General features: G+C 51.5%; 2 protein-coding genes across 12 annotated transcripts in view; one reads left to right on the top strand and one right to left on the bottom strand.

The window, feature by feature from the left end:
- Nucleotides 1-9271, top strand: part of CUX2 (cut like homeobox 2) — a 287416-nt gene extending 278145 nt beyond the window's left edge. For 8 of the 9 annotated variants that reach the window (XM_070475190.1, XM_070475187.1, XM_070475188.1 and 5 more), the window contains 3 exons: nucleotides 700-888; nucleotides 2268-2541; nucleotides 6220-9271. In XM_070475190.1, coding sequence (XP_070331291.1) covers nucleotides 700-888; nucleotides 2268-2541; nucleotides 6220-7012 — 1256 coding nt within the window. In that variant the 3' untranslated portion in view covers nucleotides 7013-9271. Of the gene's footprint in view, nucleotides 1-699; nucleotides 889-2267; nucleotides 2542-3136; nucleotides 5338-6219 lie in introns of those variants that run through there. The other variant, XM_070475191.1, reaches the window with a different exon arrangement.
- PHETA1 (PH domain containing endocytic trafficking adaptor 1) lies at nucleotides 8803-24279 on the bottom strand. 3 transcript variants are annotated; one of them, XR_011490681.1, is made up of 5 exons: nucleotides 24008-24278; nucleotides 22631-22713; nucleotides 21668-21812; nucleotides 12009-12107; nucleotides 8803-11504 (listed from the first exon to the last, which is right to left on the bottom strand). XR_011490681.1 is itself a non-coding variant. In XM_070475193.1 (4 exons), exon 4 carries the CDS (start codon nucleotides 19764-19766, stop codon nucleotides 19092-19094), a length of 675 nt encoding a protein of 224 aa, XP_070331294.1. In that variant the 5' UTR covers nucleotides 19767-19785; nucleotides 21668-21812; nucleotides 22631-22713; nucleotides 24008-24279; the 3' UTR covers nucleotides 17131-19091. The 3 variants fall into 3 exon arrangements, 2 of the variants coding, with proteins under 2 accessions (XP_070331294.1, XP_020753163.2); XM_070475193.1 differs by lacking the exons at nucleotides 8803-11504; nucleotides 12009-12107 and adding an exon at nucleotides 17131-19785 and having other exon boundaries at nucleotides 24008-24279; XM_020897504.2 differs by lacking the exons at nucleotides 8803-11504; nucleotides 12009-12107 and adding an exon at nucleotides 17131-19782 and having other exon boundaries at nucleotides 24008-24279.
- Between the last annotated feature and the right edge of the window lie 84 nt (nucleotides 24280-24363).

Raw genomic sequence — 24363 nt, 5'->3', positions numbered from 1 at the left:
TCTGTATCTTTGATATTTTCTGAACACATACAAAATTGTATGTTCGCCTAGTTTCTTCTCTTCTTCTTTCTAGATAGATGAAATTACACACAGGCTGTCCTTCCACTTGCTTTTTAAAAACTAACACTGTTCTGCGGATCTTCTTCCGCCTTAGAATGAATAGCCCACCTGCAGTCTTTGTCACTGTTGCAAAATTTTTAAGGCCATGAATGCCCCACATTTTTTATGCAGCTGATGAGCATTTTGCTTGTTCCCAATTTCTTGCTGCTTCTGAAACCACATCCACATGCGTCTTTGTGCCCTTGGGCAAGTACAACTGGAGGAGAAATCCCAGGCAGTGGAATTGCTGGATCAGAGGGTTTGCACATTGAAATTTTGATAGAATCTATCAAATTACTGTCTGACAAGGTGATACTTATTTATGTACATGAAGTTTGCAGACAACGTCAGGGATCCCCTAGGAGTGAATAACATCTAAATCATGACAGCATTTTTGTTTGGTAGCTATCTGCCTGCCCCCACCTCCTGTTTTGCAGAAAGTTCCCCAGATGCACACAGGCGTGGGCCCCCCGCTGTGTCTGGTCCTCCCTGCTGAGTTAGTGGAGACATTCCCTGGTTTCTGCCTGTCCCTTGTCTCTCCCGGGAGCACCTGTGCCCAGCCTGGGGTAACAGGTCGTCCCCCTCCTCCCCTGTCCCCAGGGCAGCGGCTCTTCGGGGAGAGCATCCTAGGGCTGACCCAGGGCTCCGTGTCTGACCTGCTCTCCCGCCCCAAACCCTGGCACAAGCTGAGCCTGAAGGGCCGGGAGCCCTTTGTGCGCATGCAGCTGTGGCTCAACGACCCCCACAACGTGGAGAAGCTGAGAGACATGAAGAAGCTGGAGAAGAAAGGTAAGCCCTGGGAACTCTGGGTCTGGCCTCAAGTTTTCCTATTGGAACCGTAAAAAATAAACCCAGGGTCCCAATGGTCCAGTCTTACCCTAGTGTAGGTTGCAAGAAATAGCCATTCCATGGAACATAATTGCAAGTCATTAAAATGTTTAATACTTTTCCCCTGAAAATTCCCATACGCCGTCTCTCTCAGCATCCTTCCACAAACCCATAGCCATTCCAGGGTCTCCTGCATATTCCCCAAACACCCCCCCCCCCTCTGATCTCTCCATCCTCTGCATCAGAGTCCTATTATATTACCCCCTTTGCCCATCACCTGGATTCTACACAACAAAGCACAAAATTGACCCAGCAAATGATAACTCCCCCCTTACAGGACCGGACAAGAAATTGCAGGTTCTTACACTGTCTGACAGTGTTTTATATCCCTGAAAAATTGAACTGGCAGTGAGCACCTGCTTTGTGGCCCAGCCAGTCTCATGCTTTGTGCGTAAGGGATTCCCAGGTCTAAGAAAGCTCAAGATCCAGTTGGGAGATAAGATTTGAGGAGTTGGAAAGTTGTCAGCTGGGCCCCAAGTCATGACGAGGGCACAGGGGGCAGGATCAAGTCTGGCTGTGGGCATCAGACAGCGGTGCAGTTGAGAACTTGTCCTGCCGCTTGCCGGCTGTGTGATCTGGGCAAGTTACTTCCCTTCTCTGTGCCTCATTCCACTTCATCTGAAAGTAAGAGTCATAGCATCTACCTCAGGGCATTGGTGTGAGGATTAAATGGGACCCAGTACCTTACTTCCTCCATTCTGGGGTGGGCTTCCCCCCAAATGCACACACATTTTGATGATTTGAGGCTGAGATGCATCATGCAATTACTATGTTCATTTAAAATTAACGTCCTAGAGCCTGGCAGGGGCCAAGGGCGAAAGACTCTGCACCACTTTCTGCATCTGTACCACCTCCGCACCAAACCCACAGACTCCACAGACAGCTCCAGAGAAAGCTGTGAAAACAGGAGAGAAAAATCTTAAAACTAATGTCTTCCCCCTGCCCTCCAAAAAACTGGTGAAATTCAGGGACACTTCTGACAATCGAGAATGCTGCAGAACCCCCTTTTTTGAGTACTTCCTGTCTGTGAGGGCAGCCCTCCACACATGTTAACAATTAGCGTGTTAATGACCAGGTGTGGGCAGGTGAGCGTCTCACGTCTCACGAGGAGGACGTGGAAGGAGAAAAGGCTGAGACTGGGCCGGGGTCCCCACGTTTGGGGCACAGAGGGCTCTGAGGACGGCTGGCTGGTGCTCAGTTCAGCTTGAGCCCCCTCCTCGGTTCAGGGGAGCCTCTAGTCGGCCCCCCTCAGCCCTCCCTCCCTCCCTCCCCCGCCCCAGCCTACCTGAAGCGCAGGTACGGCCTCATCAGCGCTGGCTCAGACAGTGAGTCTCCAGCCACCCGCTCCGAGTGCCCCAGCCCCTGCCTGCAGCCCCAAGACCTGAGCCTCCTGCAGATCAAGAAGCCCCGAGTGGTGCTGGCCCCCGAAGAGAAGGAGGCGCTGAGGAAGGCCTACCAGCTGGAGCCCTACCCCTCCCAGCAGACCATTGAGCTCCTCTCCTTCCAGCTCAACCTCAAGACCAACACCGTCATCAACTGGTTCCACAACTACAGGTAGGGATGGGAGGCAGGGCGCCTGGTGGCCCCTGGGACGGTGGGCAGGGGTCTCAGCCGGCGCCCCCCACTTCCTCATCCAGGGCCTGGAGGGAGCCCATCATGGCCTCTGGGAAACGAGGTGGCCATGTTGCTGGGTGTTTAGCTTTATAACGTAGGCAAACCCGGATGTAAGTCCCAGCTCGACAGTGTTCATCTTGTGCGGCCTGGGCAAGTGACTTCACCTCCCAGAGCCCCAGTCTTCCAACCCATAAAATGAGAATTATAATGGGATCTACTTCATAGAGTTGCCTTGAGGATTTGATGCGGCTAACATACTTACAGAAAATAACCTGGCACATAGGAGGTGGCAGGCGTTGACGTCACTGTTGTCGCTGCCGGTGTCATGGATTCACCAGCTTGCTCCGCGTCTGCCTCTACAAGGGACGGGGGTGGTGTTTGGGGCACAGGCCCGAGGTTCCCTAACTACCCACTGAGCCTTGCGTCAGTGCCCTGATTTGGGGCGCCTCCCACTCCCGAGGCGGAGCAAACCCTTGTGGCAGCCCCTCTGAGTGGGTGATTCCTAACGGAAGCGGTGCCTCCTCCCACTCACCAGCCCCTCATCGCCGGAGTGGCTGACCTGCAGGGCACTGGGCTGCCTCGGGGCACAGACTGGGTGCACCGTTCCCAAGCAGACCGCAGAAGGGCTTCCTGAGAACCCCGAAGACAAGGCCTGATGCGATTTCAAGGACCATCCCTCTGAGGCGCTCCCCACCAAGCCTCCTGAGCAAGAAATGTCTCATGTCCCTGTGGTGCCAGAGAGGAGAGTCTCTTGATCCCTGAGAGAAGAGAAGGGAGGAGCCTGGAAAGATGGAACACCTGAAATCTCTCTCCACAGCCCAGGCATGGGCATCACACAGACCCGAGTTCAAATCCCACCTTGGCTGTGTGTTATTGGGCAAATCACTGTACCTTTCTGAGTCTCATCCCTATTTTACAGATAAGGAGCTTAAAATTTACCCCACAACAGTGAATTGAGAATCAAATTAAAAACTACAGGCATAAACACAATGTAAAATATTGCTTATATCTTGCTTAGACCCAGAACCTGCCAAACGGCAGATGATATAGGTCCTTAAAGCCTAACACCCTCCTTCCCTTCCAGGCATTCTCTCCCCTCTTGTTTTCCACAGGAACATATCCCTCCATTATAATCCAGCATATTCATTTCAGTTAATATTTGCCATGTATATGCAGTGAGCCAGGGTTGGGAGATACAGGGGTTCAAAGCCATCATCCCTGTGCTTAGAGAGTTTAAAATCACAAACCAGATAATTTCATGACAAGCTAATAAATGCTGTGAAAACAAGAAGGAATAAAGAACTAAGGGAAAAGGGAATTCTACCTAGGGAAAATTTTTGAGAGGTGGCATTTCAGCTGGACTTTGAAGAAGTAGAATTTCACTCCCCCAAAAAACTACTCTCAAAGAGCTATAATTATAGAAGAACACATTGCTTCATTTAGTAAGTGTTTATTGAGCACCTACTCTGTCCCAAGTACCAAAGAGAATGAGGCAAAGTCCTTAGCATCTCTCACAGACCAGCAGGGATGGTGACTATTAAATGAATTCTTATATTAATGTATTATTACACATTTCAGTGAGCTCTGGGAAAAGTGAAAAATAGGATGGTTTGAGAAAAAATTACTGGGAAGGACCTGCTATAGATTTGGGAGTCAAGAATTGAAGAAAAGGACTAATTTTTACTATGTTGTAAATGAATATTAGCCAGATATTTATATTTGATCCACAGTTTGGAAGTTCTAATGATAAAGCTTCAGGCAATTGACCTATTCCAAAACACCCTAGCACTCCCCTGGTCCCACCAATTCTTCCCTCTAGAGGGAACTGAAGGAGAAGACAGAGTCTCCTGAGAGGTGGGCAAGGCCACCTTTGTGGAGGGACTAGGAACTGAGAGGTGAAAATGAGCCAGATCACCGATGATCGTCCCTCCAGGCTCAGGATCCTGGGATGGAGCCCCATCCCCGACCTGGGCAGGGAGGCAGGAGAGTGTAGTCAGGCAGCTGGGTTCAGAGCCCAACTGCGCTGCTTGCGGCTCTGTGACCGTGGCAGTCCTGAGCCCCTCTGAGCCTTGTCATCTTTGTTGGTGGGCATAAGACTAGTCTGCCCCTCATAAGGTCATTATGAAAAATAAATAATCTGCAAAAAGTGCTTGGTCCAGTATCTGATATGTGATAAGCACTAATTATGATGTTTATCACTGAAATTTATAAATTTATTTTATATCAGTAACATGTACTTTATTATTATTAAATAATAATATATGATGTCATCAACTAAAGAGGGATACAGCATTGAAGATACTTAAAAAGTCCTTGGACAACTGACTTGACCTCTCTGGACCTCGTGTTATTAGGGAAATAATTAATGGAGTTAAACCCATCCTAGCCTTTCCTGCCCTAAAATATAATAAATGAGACCAAGTTTCCCTCTGACAGCAGGGAGGCCACTGAAGTGAAGAGAGGACGGGTTCTGGACTGAATTCAGTGCACCCGGGTTCTGGGCCCAGCTCTGCCTCTGTGTGCCTTGGTGACCTAGACAAGTTATTCTCCGGGCCTCCGTTTCCCCTTCTGGGCTGATGTCAACAAGTCCTTCCAGGAAAGAAGCAGGGAGTTATTACCACAAACTAGATCTGCTTTTGACTTTGAGAAATGCTCTAGAGCAGCACTGTCCAATAGAAATACAACAAAAGCCACATATATAATATAAAATTTTCTAGTAGCCACATTGAAGAAAAATTGAAAAATAAAATTAAACAAAAAGAGACAGATCTATGACAAAAACTACTGTAATGATGTAAAGTAATTAGCCTCCAACTAATAAAAATAAATGGGGAAAAAAAAAAAAAGAGACAGATGAAAGTAATGTAATAGTACCCACTCCAGTATTCTTGCCTAGAGAATGCCACGGACAGAGGAGCCTAGCGGGCTACAGTCCCTAGGGTCGCAAAGAGTCGGACACGACTAAGCACACATGCATATTTTATTTAGCCCAGTATATACAAACGCAGGGCTTCCCTTGTAGCTCAGTTGGTAAAGAATCTGCCTGCAGTACAGGAGACGCAGGTTCAATCCCTGGGTTGGGAAGATCCCCTGGAGAAGGAAATGGCAACCCACTCCAGTATCCTTGCCTAGAAAATCTCATAGACACAGGAGCCTGGCGGGCTGCAGTCCATGGGGTCGCAAAGAGTCGGGCACGACTGAGCAACGGACACTTATACAAATGCAACCATTTCAACATGCAGCCAGTATAACAACTGTTAACAATGAGAGAGCCACGTGTGACCAGTGGCTGCTGCACTAGGCTGCACAGGTCTAGATCGTGAGCTCCTTTGGAATCCAACAGCCCTGAGTTCAAGTCCTGGTTCTGCCACTTACTAGCTGTGGAACTGGGGCATATCACCCAGCATCTCTGAGCCTTGTTTCCGCCTCTGAAGTGGGGATGATGATAGCCCACCATGTGGAGTTGTTGAGAGGGCTTACTAGGATGCTGCATGCGAAGAAGCTTATGCAAAGTGAGCCCCCAGGGAAGTGGGTGGGGGTCACAGGGCCACTCATGTGATTTGACTTCAGGGTTAGCTGTCCCCTCCAGCCCCTTGCTCACCGCCGTCTCTGCCCCAGGTCCCGGATGCGCCGGGAGATGTTGGTGGAGGGGACCCAAGAGGAACCAGACCTCGACCCCAGTGGGGGTCCTGGCAGCCTACCGCCAGGCCACTCCCACCCAGACCCCACCCCACAGAGCCCCGACTCGGAGGCCGAGGACCAGAAGCCTACGGTGAAGGAACTAAAGCTTCAGGAGGGTCCCGAGGAGAGCGTCACCCACCTGACCTCCCAGGAGAAGACTCCAGTGAGGATTAAGCAGGAACAGACTGAGGAGGCCGAGGAACAAGCCTGCAGCCAGGACTCAAAGGAGCCGGACAAAGGCCAAGGCTCCCCCCGAGAGGTGCATCCTGACCCTCTGGGTGATGACGGACTCCCCAAAGCAGCCCCAGGGCTCCTCCTCCCAGGCGGGACCACCCCAGCCTGCCCCTCGCTGCACCCCCTCCCGGAGAGTGAGGGCGGGGAGCGGCTACACCCGGACCCCCTAAGCTTTAAGTCCGCCTCAGAGTCCTCCCGCTGCAGCCTGGAGGTGTCGCTGAACTCGCCCTCGGCCGCCTCCTCACCAGGCCTCATGATGTCCGTGTCGCCTGTCCCTTCCTCCTCAGCCCCCATCTCCCCATCCCCACCCAGCACCCTGCCTGCCAAGGTGCTGAGTGCCAGCCCCACCGCCGACACAACCGCGGCCTTGCACCCCAGCACCAAGGTGAACCCCAACTTGCAGCGGCGGCACGAGAAGATGGCCAACCTGAACAGCATCATCTACCGGCTGGAGAGGGCTGCCAATCGGGAGGAGGCCCTGGAATGGGAGTTCTGAAGGTGGAGGCGAGGGGCGCGCCGGGGGGCCACCGGCTGTCCCAGACAGGACGGGGCCTGGAAGGGAGGCGCTGGCGCAGCCATCACAGCATGGACAGCAGCTTCACGGCCCCGCCGTTTTCCGTTTTTGTTGCAATCTGAGCTCTATGAAGTCACGAGTGAGCAGGTGGGGCCGGAGCCCCTGCCGCCTCTTTACGACTCCCCCCGGCCCCAGGGAGCACCATCTTCTCCCTGCTGGCCTCTCTACCAGAGGCAGAAGCAAAGTGGAGCCACATTTTCACTTGGAAGCTCCAAACTCTTTTAGAAAAATAAATATTTATAGACCACTTTTAGATATTTTAATAAAGGATCCTTTGGAATTTATTCCCAGCTAATGCTGTTTTGATATTAACAGAGTTATAAAATCAGGATGCTGTCACAACTGTTGCGAAGTATACACTGAAGTTGTGTCGTTTTTTTGCCACTAGATGAGATTAAAAGGAGAGAATTGTTCAAAGCCATCACAAAACACTAAGACTGACCAAAATCTAGATAACCTTTGAACCACGGTTCATTTTTTTCCATGTCTGTCTGTGAGACACAGTGCATTGCTACTGCCCTTCCAGAAACCATGTTGAAAAGACCAAGTCCAAAAGACTCTAAAGGAAAACTTCGATGCCGTGAGGGTGTGTTTCATTCCGGTGGTCTGTTTCGCAACCTTGACAACACAGAATGTCTTGTGCTGTTGTAAGTATTGTAGAGACGTGGGCTGTGGCCAGCCATCCCCTCTGAGCTGTAACATGGTACAACACAGGCCGCTTACGCTCCCTCTCGTCAGGAACCTGTGGACCACAGCGGGTGGATATCCCATCTCGTCCACCTGAAAGGCAAGACGTGGTTCCAGATCCTTTGGAAAGCCCGGTACGGGGGCGAGAGGTTAGAGGGTAGTGCTTGAACCAGAGTGACGCCATTCCTCAACCTGAATCGTGGCCACAGCATGGGAAGTTTCCCTATTGGCTTTCCAGAGCAAGACTGTGGCTGCCATCTTTCCCCTCCTTGTGTTTGAAGAAAATAACAGTGTTGGTCATCCCACAAGCATCCAGCTCAGCACCCCACACCAAAAAATAGATTCATCAGACTAGAGACCCCCAACTCCTCTCTCATCATCTTCCTTCTCAAGTTGACCCTGGTGCTTTCTGGAAAGCATCTGCACCTCCAGGTTTGTGCGGAATGAAGCTCAAAGGTTTGAGTTCACTGCAGCATGACCACTACATCCCAGTCTCCAAGTCCAGCCTCCTGTCTTCTAACACATGACCTTCTTGAGAACAAAGACTCAGCACCCCAACTCAGAGAAGCCCTCCCTCCAGCGTCTTTATCATCTTGGTTTTTAGGGGGAGAGCTCTCAATCTGGATGGACCAGCCACCATACCCTGTCACCAACACAGCAGCACCCCTGTCCTAGCTGTGTAACTAGGGCCTCAGTCTCCCCATCTGCAAAATGGGGATATCACAGCAGCCATATCGGCTCCATCCAGAATGACAATGAAAAGGTGGTCGTCATGCTGCCAACCCAGTACCAGAGGGAGAGATGGCTGACAGGGATTTCAAGGATGCAACAAATATCTTGAAACCCAGGCCAACAAATTCCATTGAGCAGAAGGGATCAGTTGAGGGCCGTTCAGAAATCTCAACTCTCATGCACCCAGCCCAGGCTGCAGTCTCCACACCAGTCATAAAGAACAACACAGACCCTGCTGGAAAACCTTTTCCATACACCCAGGCTATGCATTGAAGAGTTTTCCACTGTATACATTTTTATCCAGATGAAGGTATTTTTATATTTTGACAGTAGGAAACAGTGACCAATTTTCAGAGTAATCAAATCTGGAACAAATGAAAAATCTCCTTTTAGCCACCACCACCCTGTCCCAACTAAGGCAATCGTGGGAGACACACCACTTTTTACTGTTGAAAGCCACACAACACTGAAATCCAGGCTTACATGCAGACTGCAGTTCTTAAAGGACTAAATCTGGCTTTTGTGTGACGGGATTTGATTAAGCACTTAGCATATAGTCTTTTGAACATGGAAAATCCTGTTATACTTAAAGCTGGCAGACCTGTGAACAACTTTGTCAGGTTCATGTCCTGTAACGGTAAACAGAACAAAAACCCACAAAACCGTTTCTATGAGAGATTGATGAACTTTGTTTAAATTAAAAAGAAAAAAAGGAACACGTTCTGTAATAAACGCGTCGCTCAATACAGAATTGTATAATAATGTCTGGGTGTCCTGTTTCCTTTGTTCTGGAGTTGGGGCTGCAAATTGGGGGTCAGATCTCCCCTTGGGTGTTTTACAGAATGGTGTTTTTAAAATTCATTTGCCACCACTAAAATATGGGGGCTTGTCAGGTAAAAACCATGATTTTTTTTTGTATTTATATGTTCTTTTTTAAATTTTCATTTAATACTGGAATATAGTTGATTAGCAATGTGTTATTTTTAGGTGTACAGCAAAGTCAGTTACACATGTGTCTATTCTTTTTCAAATTTTTTTCCCACTTAGGTTATTATGGAGTATTGAGCAAAGTTCCCCATGCTATTCACTAGGTTCTTGTTGGTTATCTGTTTTAAATATAGCAGTGTGCACATTCAGTCCCAAACTCCCAGTCTATCTTTCCCCACTCCCTTCCCCTCTGGTAATCATAAGTTCATTCTCTAAGTCTGTATGTCTCTGTTTTGTAAATAAGTTCAATTCTATCATTTTTTTAGATTCTGCATATAAGTGATATCATATGTCTTTCTCTGGCTTGCTTCATTTAGCATAATAATCTCTAGGTCTATGCATGTTGCTGCAAATGGCATTATTTCATTCCTTTTTATGGATGAGTAATATTTCGTTGTATATATGTACCACATTTTCTTTATCTATTCATTTGTTGGCCATTTGGGTTGTTTCCAGTCTTGGCTATTGTAAACAGCATTGCGACAACCATTGGAGTTCTTGTACCCATTTGAACCATGTTTTTCTCTGGATATATGCCCAGGAGTGGGATTGCTGGATCATGTGGTAGCTCTGTTTTTAGTTTCTTAAGGAATCTCCATACTGTTCTCCATAGTGGCTGTACCAATTTACATTCCCACCAACAGTGTAGAAAGGTTCCCTTTTCTCCACACTCTCTCCAGCATTTATTGTTTGTAGACTTTTTGATGATGGCCATTCTGACTGGTGTGAGGTGATATCTCATTGTAGTTTTGATTTGCATTTTTCTAATAATTAGTGACATTGAGCATCTTTTCATGTGCCTGTTGGCCATCTGTATGTCTTCTTTGGAGAAATAACTACTTAGGTCTTCTGCCCTTAGGTTTTTTTTGATTGGGCTGTTTGTTTTTCTGATACTGAACTGTATAAGCTGTTTGTAAATTTTGGAAATTAATCCCTTGTTGGTAGTAATCCTAGTTTGCAGATATTTCCTCCTGTTCTGTGGGTTGTCTTTTCATTTTGTTTATGGTTTCCTTTGCTATGCAAAAGCTTTTGAGTTTAATTAGGTCCCATTTGTTTATTTTTGTTTTTATTTCCATTACTCTAAGAGACATTCAAAAAAGATATTGCTGTAATTTATGTCAGAGTGTTCTGCCTATGTCTTCTCTTAAGAGTTTTATAGTATCTGGTCTTAGACTTAGGTCTTTAATCCATTTTGAGTTTATTTTTGTGTAGAGTGTTAAAAAATGTTCTACTTTCATTAAAACTTGAGGTTACTGGGCTCCAGTATGACAACAGCTAGTTGAGGAGTGGCTGCCCCTGTTAGGACACATGAGCACAGTTGCCTGTCTGTACCTGTGCCAGTTGCCTGGATCCTGTGGATATCTCAGCTGGTGACTGTGCTGTGGGCTCCAACAGAGGAAGACGGAAGGATTGGAATCCACTTTCCACTCATTGCAACAGGTGGAAGCTGGTTAGATGCTGGGTCTAGATCCGAGGAGCCAAGACTGTACCCTGCCCCAGTTGGAGGCCACAGGCCATGGCCCTGAGACCAGTCAGTGTACCAGCTGTGCCCACCTCAGTGGAGGGTGTGAGTGGCAGGTGCCTCCAGCTTCCTGATGAAAAAATGCCACAAGGGGCTCCCTGGTCACCAACACCTGTGTCCTAGCTGTATAACTAGGGCTTCAGTCTCCTCATCTGTAAAATGGGGGTGTCACAGCAACCAACTCAAAAGGTCATTATCAGAAATAATGATGCATGTAAAGCGTGTAAGACTGTGTAGCACGTAAGGGCTCAGTACTACTTACTGTTTTCATGAGCGGGGGGTTGGGTTCCTTCACCCCGTGATGGTGCGTCTCTATGCGTCAAGCTGCAGGAGGTTTGTTTTTTTTTCTTGACCAGTAAAGTCAGGCGAGTTTCCGAAGTAGCACTGAATATTACTCACCCAGGAGGCAAGGGCACGTGGCATCCCAAGACAGACCTTTCCTCTTTGTCTGGAAACCTTCTGATCACCCCAGTTTTTCCACACATCCTTGCAGGAAGAATTAAATGATTAGTGGCCTCCCCCTTGGTTAGGATAATTAATTGCTCCAAAGTAAAGCGAAGGACAGGCCCAGAGGACACTCCGTTTGCAGCTCTGGAGGTCCGAAGTCAGAAATCCCCCCAGTGTGGCAGCAGGGGCGGAGGAGGAAGCCTCATCTGATGCGCACACACATGTGACCCAAGAGCCTGCAGGAGTAGGTGCCCCTGGGGTCTGGGAACCAGAGCTCCCTTTGAACAGTTAGCTTTGGTGTGGACACTATGTCTGCAGTCGCTACCCATCTGGAGTGGAAAATTCAGCAAAAACACAGAAATATGGAAAATTCTGAACTAAGGACCATGGGAAAGCGGGAGTGGAAAGACCAGGGAGAAATGAGGGCAGGGAAGGCCTTGCAGGCAGAGGCAGGTTTAGATCAGGGGACAGAGGAGAGGAGAGAGCTGAGCTGGGGGGCAGTTTGGTGGCAGTTCATTCAGGTAATAAATTTGGATCGAGTACCTGCTGGGCACTTAGTGCTTAAACGGTGGAAACACCATGAGAGCATGAGTAGTGGGGTCCAGGAAGGCTTCCTGGAGGAGGAGGCATCTCAGCTGACCCCTGAAAGACAACTGGAGTTAGAAGAGAAGCATAGAGGCGGGCAGAAGGAACAGCTGGCAAGACATGGGACAGGGACATGGGAAACAAAAGCAAAGGAGGCTGGAACTTGTGAGGATGGAGAGAGGAAGGAGGGACAAGGTAAGATCTTGAAGCCCCCTGCGTCATGCTGGGAAATAGGCCTTTCTCTTGAGGGTATTGAGGAGCCATGGGCTGTATGAGGCAGGTGGTTGCTATGGTCAGACTGGCACTTCTAGGTTAGGAGGTTCCATCTGCCTGAGGAGATGACAGGCCAGAGGAGAGTGGCAGGGCCCACTCCCAGTGCCGGCCTGCCCTCAGGTTCCTGCAGCCCTTGCTTCCCACTTCCTCTTCCCACCGCCTCTTCCTCCTAGCTGAGCTGCTCTGTTGGGCCAGAAGCCCCACCTCCCATCACCTCCTAGTGAATGAGAAAGCCAGACTGTACCTGGTTGTTTGGCCCATGACAGTTGGCATGACTTTTCTAGAAATCACTCTCAAGGCCAAGAGTTCCACAGCTCAGGTACTGAGTGTGTGCTGCTTCACAGGTACCCAGAGGGCTAAGGCCACCCCTCCAAACCCGAGTGGTAGGGACCACCCCAAGTAACCTTGGCCAACAGTGGGAGGGGTAAAACAGTTAATCTCTTTAATGGTCTGTGATCTTCTCCAGTCCCCTAGGCTATACTTATTGATAGAAAAGCAATGGCTTTGAAATCATCCCAGCCTGGGTTAAACTCTATTATTAGGTGACCTGAGGACCCTTTAATGACTGTTTCCTGATCTGCAAAATGGACTCGATCGATCATAATAGTATCTACCTGTATTTGTTGTCTCTTACTAACAACCAAAACTTAGTGGTTTAAAATAATAAACATCTCACAGTCTTAGTGGATCAGGAATTTGGGAGTGGCTTCACTGGGTGATTTTGGCTCCTTGGTCTCTCCTGAGGTTACAGCTAAAGCTGTGGGCCATGGCTGCAGTCATCTGAAGGCTCTTCTGGGGCCAGAGAATCCACTTGCAAGAAGGTGCACTCAGATGGTGAGTGAACAGGTGCCAGCCCTCACTTGGGCATTGCAGTTCCTCTGCAAGTGGCCCTCTCCAGGGGCTGCTTGAGTGCCCTCACCACATGCCAGCTGAGAGTGAGCCAGGCAGAGGTTGGAGTGTCTCCTATTACAACCTAGACTCGGAAGCCCCACTGTCCATAGAATCCTCTCAGCTACACAGGCTTGCCATTATTCATTGTGGAAAGGGACTTCACAAGGGTGTGGACCCCAGGAGGCAAGGATCAGCAGGGGCCATCAGGGAGGCTGCCTGCCATCCTGCCTTATAAGTTTCTTTGAAGATCAAATGAACATTTCTTAAGCTGTGGTTCTAAAATCCCTTGTTCCCTACTCACAGTGCAGATTCCTAGGTCCTGCTGCAACCTCCTGACTCAATTCCTGTAGCCAGGGCCCAGGAATCTGCATTTTAAAGAACCACACCCACATCTTTCCCCCCCACCCCCCAGTTGTCTCAGACATCATAGATCTTAGTGAATGGGAGGCAGTTCTAATTCATTTTGCTTTGTTTGGCCCCACCGTGTGTGTCAGGCACTAGGAGATGCTGGGTGTCTGGGCGTAGTCAATAACTGTTGAGTTGAAAGAAACATGATCCACTTAAAGGTGTGCAGTTTATTGGGAAGATCCAGAGTAAACCTTGGGAAACCCAGAGGCAAGAAATTCAGCCAGGTTTCAGGACACTTATCTTGAGCCATTCTGTTCTCTGCCTAAGGCCACCTCATATCCAATTTGGTCTGTCATACCCACCTATTCAAAATTCCTAGGACACTTATTGGTTCAGCTGGTGTCTCAGGACCAACTGCTGCCCAAGCAGCTGTAGTCAGGGAGAGTAGGATCAAGTGAATGGGCACGGGAGGCTTTTTTTTTTTTAAATCTGTGCTGGGTCTTCATTGCCACACGCATGCTTTCTCTAGTTGTGGCGCCCAGACTTGCTTGCGGTTGCCCTGCAGATTGTGGGATCTTAGTTCCCTGACCAGGGATCGAACCTGCATCCTCTGCATTGCAGGACTGATTCCTTAACCACTGGACCACCAGGGAAGTCCCAGGAGGCAATTTTGGATGTATCTGTGCCCGGCACTGTGCCAGGCCTCGGGTACACGGGAGGCAGACCTGTCCCTGCTCTCTAAGGAGCTGCAGTTTTGGGGGTCTGGGTGCACTGCCCCACCATTCCTTGGCCCCGTAACTAGAGAAACAATGAGAACAGAGCCCCTGGACAATGAGGAGAGGGCAGTGGCAGCAGCCCGAGTGCTTTCAGAGCTGTGCCTGGCAAGAAGAGATGCAGCCGTGGCCCCCAGCACAGGTAGACCAAGCCAAGGCAGCTCTGAGCCCTCTGTCAGGAGTGGGCATCCGTTTTGAAACCCTAAGTAAAAAATAGTTCGTGGGCTCATCTTTAAAGTCTTGATCAGAAAATGCAAAACCTGCAGCTGGACTTAAGCAGTCTTTCATTGTACTGCCGTGGAAGAGTTATTTTGAATGCTGCAATCTTAGAAATTGGGACAAGTAGCAGGGCCTTTTCCTTAAAAAACTTTGTGTAAGGTGATCTGGGGAGGGGTGTTGGTGGAGGGGAAGGCGCTGGACAGTTGGCACCAAGTCTAGCCAGAGTAGAGACAAAACAGCCCTGTTAAGGAAGATAAAAGATACTGAGCCAGAAGTAGGGGGAGGAAAGGGCTATTCATTCCATATTTGTTCACTTGGAAGAGGAGAGATAAAAGGCATCCAGGAAAAGGATGGGGGGAGGTAAGTGGCCCTTTTCCTCCCCCAGAGAATCCCACTGTAGCCCTAACCTTCACCCCAGTGAGCTGACAACATCCTTTCTGGGGCTGGCTACCCAGAGCCATGCTCCTTAAACGGAGAAGCTGCTGTCACTCAAGCTGTCCATTAGGAAGCCTCCGACTACAAATAATGAAAAAACCCCTCCCCCAAAGTTTTAAACATTTATTACCTCAAACAACAAGACTTCTAGAAAAAGGGTAGGTTCTTGGGTCCACGATTCAGTGGTTCAGGGATATTTTCAATGTGTGCTAAACTCAGCAGGGGATCTTTTCTTTAACGTGACCTACTTCATGATCATAAGATGGATGCCATGGCTCCAGGTTTGACATGGCTTACTCCCAGAGCGCTTTGTGTCTTTAGAAGCAAGAACGCCCTTCCACTCACATCTCATTGGCCAAAATGGGGTCATACAGCCATTCTTTAACATCTATATACATGAAAAGTGATCACCACAAATGTAGTTGTCATCCATCACCATACATTTAGCCCTCTTCACTCATTTCACCTGCCGCCACCCCAACACAGAGCCATTCTTTTTTTTTTTTTTTAAGGAACCAAATAGATTTATTCAAAATATATACCAGACAGATAAGACTGTAGGCAGTTATCCCATTTAAGTTTGTCAAGGACGGTCTGCTCAAAGTGATTGTCAATGTACTGACTAAGGTATATATGACTCTGAGGCAATACCACCCCTTCTCTGTGCCATTATTCTTTATGTGCAAGATCATTGGTTAAGATGAGTTTTGAAATGACAGAGCCATTCTTTAGCAGGTCAAGTTTATCCAGTCCCTGCAAACAAAATGGGAGTAGCACAACTGAGAGAATTTGACTAATCATTTAGGGTGGATGGATGTTGGGCAGGGAGCCATAACTTCTGGCTTGATTGCCCTCCATGAGGTTCTCATCCCCTGCCCCCAGGCGGCTTCTCAGAATATTCCTTCTGAACACATACAGTACCCCCCAAAGACTGCTGCAGTGAAGACAACTTCCTCGACTTTGCCATGATCCTGGGATGTTGTGGTCTTCCTTAGGCAGGTGCCCTGCACACCTCCCTTGAGTCAAAAGGAAACACTGTTAGCAGGTGGCCACTGAGTGACCTGTCACCCCTTCCACTTTCATGGCTCCATGGAAATGTTCCTAAGAAGCCTGCAGGTGAGGGCTTCCCTCCCTGGCACCCTCCCTCTGGGGGCCTTCTCTCCATGCTGTGCCCCAGGCCTTGCAGTGGCTGTGGTCACCAATGCCACAGGCAGCACCCTGACTCAGCCCCCATCTGTCAGCTGTGGTACCAGGAAGGAATTACTCAGCACATCCTGGATGCTCAAGAGTGGCATGATTCCTGACCTCAGTATTTTTCTTGTTCTTTGAACTTGCTCTGCAGACCAAGGACTGCAGGTTACTCATCCTAAGCCACACTTTCCTGGATGCACATGATTTTTCCAGACTGTCAAGAGGCATGTGACCCAGCTCTGAATCCATGTTAAAAGGACATAAGGAAAAAAATAAATAAATAAAAGAACCTAAAGGCTAGTCTATCATGCTGGATGACCTTGGGCCAGCCCCTTCCCATCTGTGAATCCCCCATCAGCCCAGCAACCATACGTGCGATAACAGATACACAGCATAAACACAGCGGCCACCCACCCTTTGTTCACAGCAGACATCACTAGTCACTGGCTATTTCCCTCTGAATTAGCACTGGTGCCAGAATCCTCCTCTCTCTGGGCTCTTATCAGTGAGGAGAGCCAGGTGTGGCTCTCCCCTTTGGGGTCCCTCCCAGTTGTCAGGCCTTCAACCCACAGCTGACCTTCTTTCTACACCTCACCTTCCCCCTGCCTTCTTCTGCATTCCCCTCTGAAAAGGAACTTGGGGGCCCCACTGCCTCACATTCCTCTCAAAGGCTCTTGTCTTCTTCCACAGGCTTCCGGAGGTTTACAGCCCTGCTCTGATACTTTGGAGCTGTGTGAACCTGGCTGATGTCTTAACCTCTCTGAGCCAGTTTCCTCACCTGTAAAAGGGGGCCAGTATCTGCCATGAGAGGTGCCAAGAATGTTCCTGACAAAGCATCAGCCAGGGAGCACTCAGCGCACACACGTCACCTCTCGCAGGGCTCGCTCCTGGCTCTGCCAGGCCAGTCAGTCCAGGGTTTAGATGGGGGAAAAAAAAGCTATCGCCAGCCATTACTTGATAGACTTTTTATTTATTTCATTTTAGCCTCTATTTCCCTCTCCCAGCCTGCTTTATATCTCTCCCCTGCCCAGCTCTGGAGGCAGCCTGACCCCATGTTGGGGCTTTGAGGGTGGGTGGGGGGAGATTGTACCTTTAGAGCTTATAAACCTACACCAGGACTGGAGCCAGCGCCTCACCACACTAGCTGGGTCTGGCCAGGACATGGGCACCTAACAGTTCTTAACACCCCCTGAGACCCCAGAGCCTATAGACTAGAGCTGCCAACCCCGCCCCACCACTCAGGACTGGGGGAAGGGGGGATGGGAAGTGTACCAAGACCCCCAGAGGTGCCTGCAGCTGAGCAGGGCTCGCCAGGGAGAAGGCAAAGAGTCAGGTGAGATTCTGGAGGTTCCTCTGTCCCCAGCCAAGGCTCCCTGCCGCCACCCCAGGGGCAGCACCAACTACCCCCCATTGCCACTAGCCAAGCCCAGAACCAGGGCACCCTATCCCTTCACCAACCAACAAGAAACAAAAACAGCAAAAATACCAAACTTTGTTGCTAGGAGGAAAAAAAGACACCCCAAAGTATTAAAAAGTAAATTAAAACTGAAACGCCAGTCAGCTGAGCCAGCAGTGAGCTGGTGATTGCAGACACACAGACAGCCCCCATTCTTCCCAAGCCCCGAGGTCTCCAAAGGCAACAGGAAGGGGCCTAGGGCCGAGTCTGTGTCTCCAAGAGGGAGCCTCTGGGGAAATAAAGATTAGGGCGGAGGTGTCCTCAGGGGGTCCCAATTTTGAGGCACTGAGGACTGTAAACATGACCCAGCTTGAGGCCAGGGTGTCCCAGCCCCCGGAGATTCTCCCTGGATGAAAAATGGCCACTGTGGTGAGTGAATAACAGTAAAACCAGAAGTTGAGTGCGGGGCAAAGCAAGACCTCGTCTCCCTCAGAATATTGTTGGGCGACAGTGGGGCTGAGTTGGTGAGCACGGAGACAGGCTGTGATGGGAGAGGGTTCTGGAAGCCAGACATGGTTTGGCAGCTGCTGCTTTGCCCCTATCAGATTGGCATCTGGACCCTTTCTGGGCTGTGAGTCAGCTCAGACTCACAGGGGCACCTGCTGGGAAGTCAGCTCAGGCCACGGCTGCCCGGCCCAGGACTGGACAAGGTCAGGCGGGCTCCTGCGAGGCCCAACCCCAGGCCAAGGACGGGAGAGCTGGCTCTGGGAGAAGACAGAGGATGTGGTTAAGGAGTGTTGGGAGAGGGTGAGAGTTGCCACAGGCACACAGACATGGCCCAAGGCTAGAGGGTCTACTGCCCCGGAGGCACCACCCCAAGGCCTGGCTGAGGCCCCAGGAATAGTCCTGCCTGAGGCCCCAGGAATAGTCCTGCCTGGGCCTTGCTCCAGGATAGAAGCCCGGTGCAGGTCATACATGAAAACCCACACCGGTGCTGCCTTTCTGCACCTGCTGCTTATGGAGGCAGGAAGGTGGCTGGGAGCCAGGCAGCTCCTCCAGCAGGCCTTGGAGGAAAAGGAGGACAGGCCCAGGTGTGGTGCAGCACAACCCGGCCTCCTGACCACGTGGGGCCGAGTCTGGACCAGTGCTGACTGCGCATGTGCCTTCCAGGCCATAGGTCCTGGCAGGTCCCAGGCGCCCCGGCCAAGGCGTGTCGCCAGCAACAAGCCTCTGCTCGGTGCTTCAAGACAGGCGACCAAGGCACCTGTTGGCATGGGTTTGGCTCCCACAAAAACAGCTCTCTGGCTGCTTGAGGATCATCTAGGGCCTGGAGCCTCCTGAGAATCGGGCACGGTGCCTCCTCAAGGCTAGGCTCTCTCTGAATTACAGAGGTCCCAAAGCATCCCTCAGAAGCCAGCATCTTCTCAGCACCTTGAGTTCCCGAAGGCAGACCCGGCAGGGACCTCAGGGCTGACCCTGATGGCGATTTCCCTCACGACCAGGTCCCCCAGCCTCTCAGGGCTGGGCCTGGCTGCTGAGCCACTGGCTCCTCAGCGCCCTGATCTCCTGTCCGTACCACTCGTGCAGCTGGGCGAAGGAGGCGGAATCTAGAGGCCCGTTGGGCGCCGAGGCCCGCCGGCGGGGCGGCAGTGGCGGGGGCTCGGGGCCGGGCCGGGAGCCGGGATTGGCCCTAACGGGGGCGGAGGCGGCGGGGGTCTCGGCGCTCCAGACCGCGCAGCCGTTCTCCTTGGACGGGAGCGCGCGCGGCCGGCGGGCCGGGGGTGGGCCGCCGCCCGCGCGCACGGCCGCCAGCTGCTGCTCCAGCTCGCGCACCACCAGCCGCAGGTAGTCGAAGCTGGCCCGCGACAGCGCCTTCACCCAGCCCTCCATGGCGGCCTGGCTCTCGGCCGCCAGCACGTAGGTGCGGGCCCGCGACCCGGCGAAGCGCACGGCGAAGGCAAACTCCTCGGCGGCCTCCACCAGCTCCACGGTGCAGCCCTCCAGGATGATGACGCCCACCGGCTCGCGGCTGGCCGCGTCCTCGAAGTAGAAGAGCATGTTGCCGCGCAGCACGAACCAGCGGCGGTGGTAGGCCGCGTGCCGGCCGCCCTTCTTGTACAGGAAGCCCGTGTTGTCGGCCGGGGTGTCGCAGGTGGCGTAGAAGGCCAGGCTGCGCTCGTTCAGCTTCATGGCGCGTGCTCGGGACCTGCTGTCCCCCCACCGGGGCGGTGGTTATTCATGCGGCCGCCGCCTCATGTGACCTCACACCACCCTGGCTGCCACAGCACTCATCACCACCCCACCCCACCCCCATTTCACAGATGAGGAAACTGAGGCTCAAAGAGCAGACGCGGCCTGCCCAGGCTCACACACCTCTTCAGGAGCAGAAAGTAGACTCGAACCCGAGTCTGACTGGCCCCAGAAGTCAGGCTGGTTAACTCTCCTGCCATCCTACCTCCCCCAAATAATGGTGAGGATTCTTAGGGCATTGCCAAGCATTTTATATACATGAAGTCATTTAATCTCGAAACATCCTTTAGGTGGCCGGACTAGCCTTACCCCTTTGCCAGGTGGGGAAACAAAGTACAGAGAGCTTAGTCCACTGGTCCAAGGCCACAAAGCAAGTTGGGCCAAGAGCTGAAATCCAAACCCAGGCCTCTTTTCAGGCACGGCTAATTCTATCACCCCTGGGTACCAGACCAGCTGACCTTTCGTGGTCAGATCCCATCTCTGCTGATGTCCGCTTTGATTTGCTCTTCCATGAAATAGGGATGTGAACAGAATCTATTTCAGAGGACAATAGGGACTTCATCCATCAAACATTTATTAAGCACCTATTGTGTGCCAGGCACTGTTCTAGGCATTAGGTATAGAGCAGTAAACAAGATGGAGAGAGTCGCTGCCCTCCTGGTGCTGATATGCTAGTGGCAGGTGAAGGGAGTAGACAGTTAACAAAACAGGCAAGGTACATCTGTCAAATGGTCTTAAATGGTGTGGAAAATATAAGACAGGGAGGAGAGATCAAAAGTATTAAGGACAAAAGGAGTCTTTGATTTTAAAAGAAAAGCTGTACTGAGAAGGTGACATTTGAGCAGAGACCTGAAGGAGGTGAGGGACTGAGCCCATGGGACATGCCAGGCAGAGGGAATAGCAAGTGCCAAGGCCCTGAGGTAGGAAGCTGCTCGTGTGCCTGAGGTTGTTGGTGAGGCTGGAGCAGAGTGAGGAAGGGGAGGGGGGGGGAGGCAGTCAGAATGGCAAAGAAGACTGTTACAAAATCCAGACCACGGGCCCACGACTTGGTTCACGCTTACAAGTGAGAGAGGCTGGAGGGAGAGCACTGTGCACCCATTTGCAGTAGAGGCATCTGACTCTATGCACCTGGCCACAGTGATTTTACCCCGAGGAGTATATGATGGCCAAGTAGGATGTAGGTGGCATATGAGTCTCCAGTGTGGCTTCACCCTCCCCTGGGGTTTTCATGGCCGCGCTACAAATGCATCTTGTGCTCCTACTTCAAAACCTCACTCTACATAGGACAGTGGCCACGCTGTTCAAGAAGCAAAGTATATAAAGTCGCTGGAGTGCAGCAGGTGCTCAATTAATGTTCGCTCCCCAGTGGGCAGTGCCTTACTCAGGACCTGGAGGAATGAGGCTCTACCAGAAAGGAGGCTCTCTCTCCTCCGGCTCAGCCGGAGCAGCCGGCTACAGTGGGGCCCAGACAGGCAACCTGACCCAGGGCAGAGGAGGCAGTTGCTCCATCCCCAATCCACCTCATCTCACCAGCCTACACACTCAAGAAGGGCTTCCAGGAAGAGGCAACATGGGCCATGATCTAGTGCTGATTATCAGCCTGTCCTGATCTAGTAGTTGATCTGACCAAGGCCACAGCCCCTGAATATTCAAGGTGTTTAATCTCTGCTCTGCCTCCCTGAGCTATGTGACTTCAGACTTAGGCCTCCCCTCTCTTGAGCTTCAGTTTCTTTCTCTGCAAACTGGGAGGGATTTCTCCCAACTCCCCAGCAAGACCGATGTGGACCCCAGCCCCATTTCCCACAGGAACCACCCACCGTACTCACCCCATTCCCTCCTACCTCTCAGGCCACAGCTCACTTCCCTGCCCTCTGCCCAGTTCTGGTTTTGACTTGCTCTTCTTTGGGTTCAAATGTCAGGTCTGGAGTGTCCGAGCTATGTGACGCTGGGCAAGCTTTAAGCCTCTCTGGGCCTCTGTTTCTGCATCTGTAAAATGGAATAATAGCACCTAAGTCAGGGTTGTTGAGACGATGACACAATGACTACGTAGAAATGCTGAGCACAGTGCCAGGCACAGTACGTGCTAAGCTCTGGTAGCTGGTGACGTTCTTCTTAGCCTCCCCAAATGCTCCCCCTGGTATTGTCTTGGTGAAAGGCCCTTGGATTCCCCCCACCTCCACATCTGGTCACTCATCAGGTCACCTTGATCCCCCCTCCAACCTCTTCCAAATCAGGGGCCTAATCTCTGCTCACTGCCATCTCCCATTCTAGCTCCCTGCCCCCCCCCCCCCCCCCCCCCGGCCCCATCATGGCTTGCCTGGACAGTAGCCTCTTCACTGGTCTCCCTGCCTCCACCATGCCTGTTCCATGTTGGTGTTCTTTAGGGTAAGATCTTAACTTCTTCCTAGGCCCCACCCCTGGGCCTACAGAGAGATCCTATAAACGAAGCCCAATCACACCCCTCCCCCACTCTAAATGCACCCATGGCACCCATGGCTCCCTACCGGTCTCATTATAAAATCCATTCTTCTCCAGGTCTTCCAGGTTACCTTTCCCTCTCCCTTTCCCCCCGCTCCAGCCACCTTGGCCTCCTTGCTGTTCCACAAACACACCAAGCATATTCCCATCTCACGGCTTTTGCGCTGGCTATTCCCTCTACCTGGAATGCCTTTCCCTTATCTTCAGATGGCCAAGTTTCAGCTTGGGCATCACCTCCTCAAGGAGGAGAAGGTATCCGTACACAAGAGGACCACCACCCTGCACATCATTCTCCCACACCTCAGCCACAACCTCAGACCCATTACCTGGCTCATTTTTGCCTGCTCCAGGAGGGCAAAGATTCTTTGTCGGAATTCCAGTGCCTGGCATGTAGTTGGTGCTCAAAGACCTATAGAATGAGTCAAGCAATTATCTACTTAAACCTCTCAACGGCCTCAGAAGAAGTCTTTTCCTCATCCCACATTCATAGATGTGGAAGCTGAGACACAGAGAGCTTAAATAACTTGCCCAAAGGTACAATTCTGTGCCTAGAATGGCATGCTCTGGGCAGCCAGCCCAAGGGGGTAGAGTCTCACCACCCATTAAGGCCAAATGAACAGCAATTTCCCTCACACTCAGCAGCTGCCCCCTTCCCCCTCCAACCCTGAGCCAAGGTCACCAGCCAACACAGGACCCCTCTCTGCCCATGGCCCTGCCTCCTCCAGTCCAGCCAGGAAGGAGGTGAGAGAAAACAGCAGGGGCACAGGCTCCAGCCTCTGGGAGGGCCTGGTCCCCGGTTTATCTCCCCACACTCCAAGAAGTTCAGAGTCCGCTGCGGGCACTACTGCTGATTCAACAGTCCCGGGCCAGGCAGGAAGCTAGAGGGGACCATCCCAGCCCCTCTCTGGTCCCCATGCCTCCTCCAATCCAGGCTTCATTGGCCTTGAGAACACAGCCTCATGTATAAAATGAGTACATTAATAGCCATCCCTCTCAGAACTGAAAATATTAATTTTGAAGAGACAGCTTACAAAATACTGAGCAGGTAGTGAGCACACAGTCAGAAGCTATCCCAAGGGCAAATAATTAGATCTCGGTCTCCAGGGACACAGATCTCCCAGAACCCAGGAGTCTGGGGAAACTGAGGCATGGCTTTTTTTTTTTTTTTGCCACTCATTTCACGGAAAGAAGCCAGGTCCTGGGGTTGGATCCAACTGCCCCAAGTGTCACCCAGCAGTGGACATGCTGGAGAGCGTGTGGCAGAAAAACATGTGTTGAAGAACTCCTGTCCAGCGCTGCCCTGGGCAGGGGCTGCAAGGATGCCAGGACCACCATCCCAGGCCATTGCTCCTAGCTGCCCTCTCTCCTTTTGTGTGTGGTGTGTTCCTTCAAAGACAGCGTGAGCCGTGGATGAAGGTGGTCGGTGGAAGAATGTGGGAGCCAAGTGGAGTTCTCTAGTCCGCAGACTTGCCTCAGCGGCCGAGGTCTTTTATGGGGCCGGAGGGTCACCGGCCAAGTTCGCCCCAGCAGCTGGAGTCCCTGACGGGAAAATTACCGCTGGCTTGGAATCGCAAAAGGACAGATCCCTAGCAGAGGTCTCTCCAGACTGCGTGGGGGACCCCGAGACCCACGGCGGCCCAAGCCCGGTCCCGCGTCCCTTGCCGATCCACCCGAAGGTTCCCCCCGCGTCAGGCCGGCCTTACCTCGCGGCACGGCCTAGGGCGATGGCAGCAGTGGCGGGATCGGAGGCCCGGAGGCAGGGGGCGGCCGGGCCATGGCCCGGGACCCGCTCGATTGTGGCGGCGGCCGCGTCGGTGCTTTGTCTCCCGGGCTGCCGAGCCAGCGCAGCCGCGGGAGAGCGCGGATTCGACGGAAGGAGGCGGAGGCCACCAGACCGTCGGAGACCCAAAGACGCTCCTCTTAACCCTTCCCAACCTTCCCGTGACGGACCCGCCCCCGCTTTCGTCCCTCGCTCCGGGATTGGACACCCTGGATCCGGTACACACCCCCGGATTCGCCACGCCCTGTGGGCCCGCCCCCGGAACCACTCTTAAAGGAA

Source organism: Odocoileus virginianus, chromosome 12, assembly GCF_023699985.2.
Source record: "Odocoileus virginianus isolate 20LAN1187 ecotype Illinois chromosome 12, Ovbor_1.2, whole genome shotgun sequence".
Lineage (NCBI taxonomy): Eukaryota > Metazoa > Chordata > Mammalia > Artiodactyla > Cervidae > Odocoileus > Odocoileus virginianus.
Note: the sequence above shows the minus strand (reverse complement) of the source record. Positions and strands in the feature narration are given on the sequence as shown.

Excerpts from the sequence above, each read along its gene's own strand:
- PHETA1 (XM_070475193.1), bottom strand. The coding sequence starts at position 19,766 with ATGAAGCTGAACGAGCGCAGCCTGGCCTTCTACGCCACCTGCGACACC.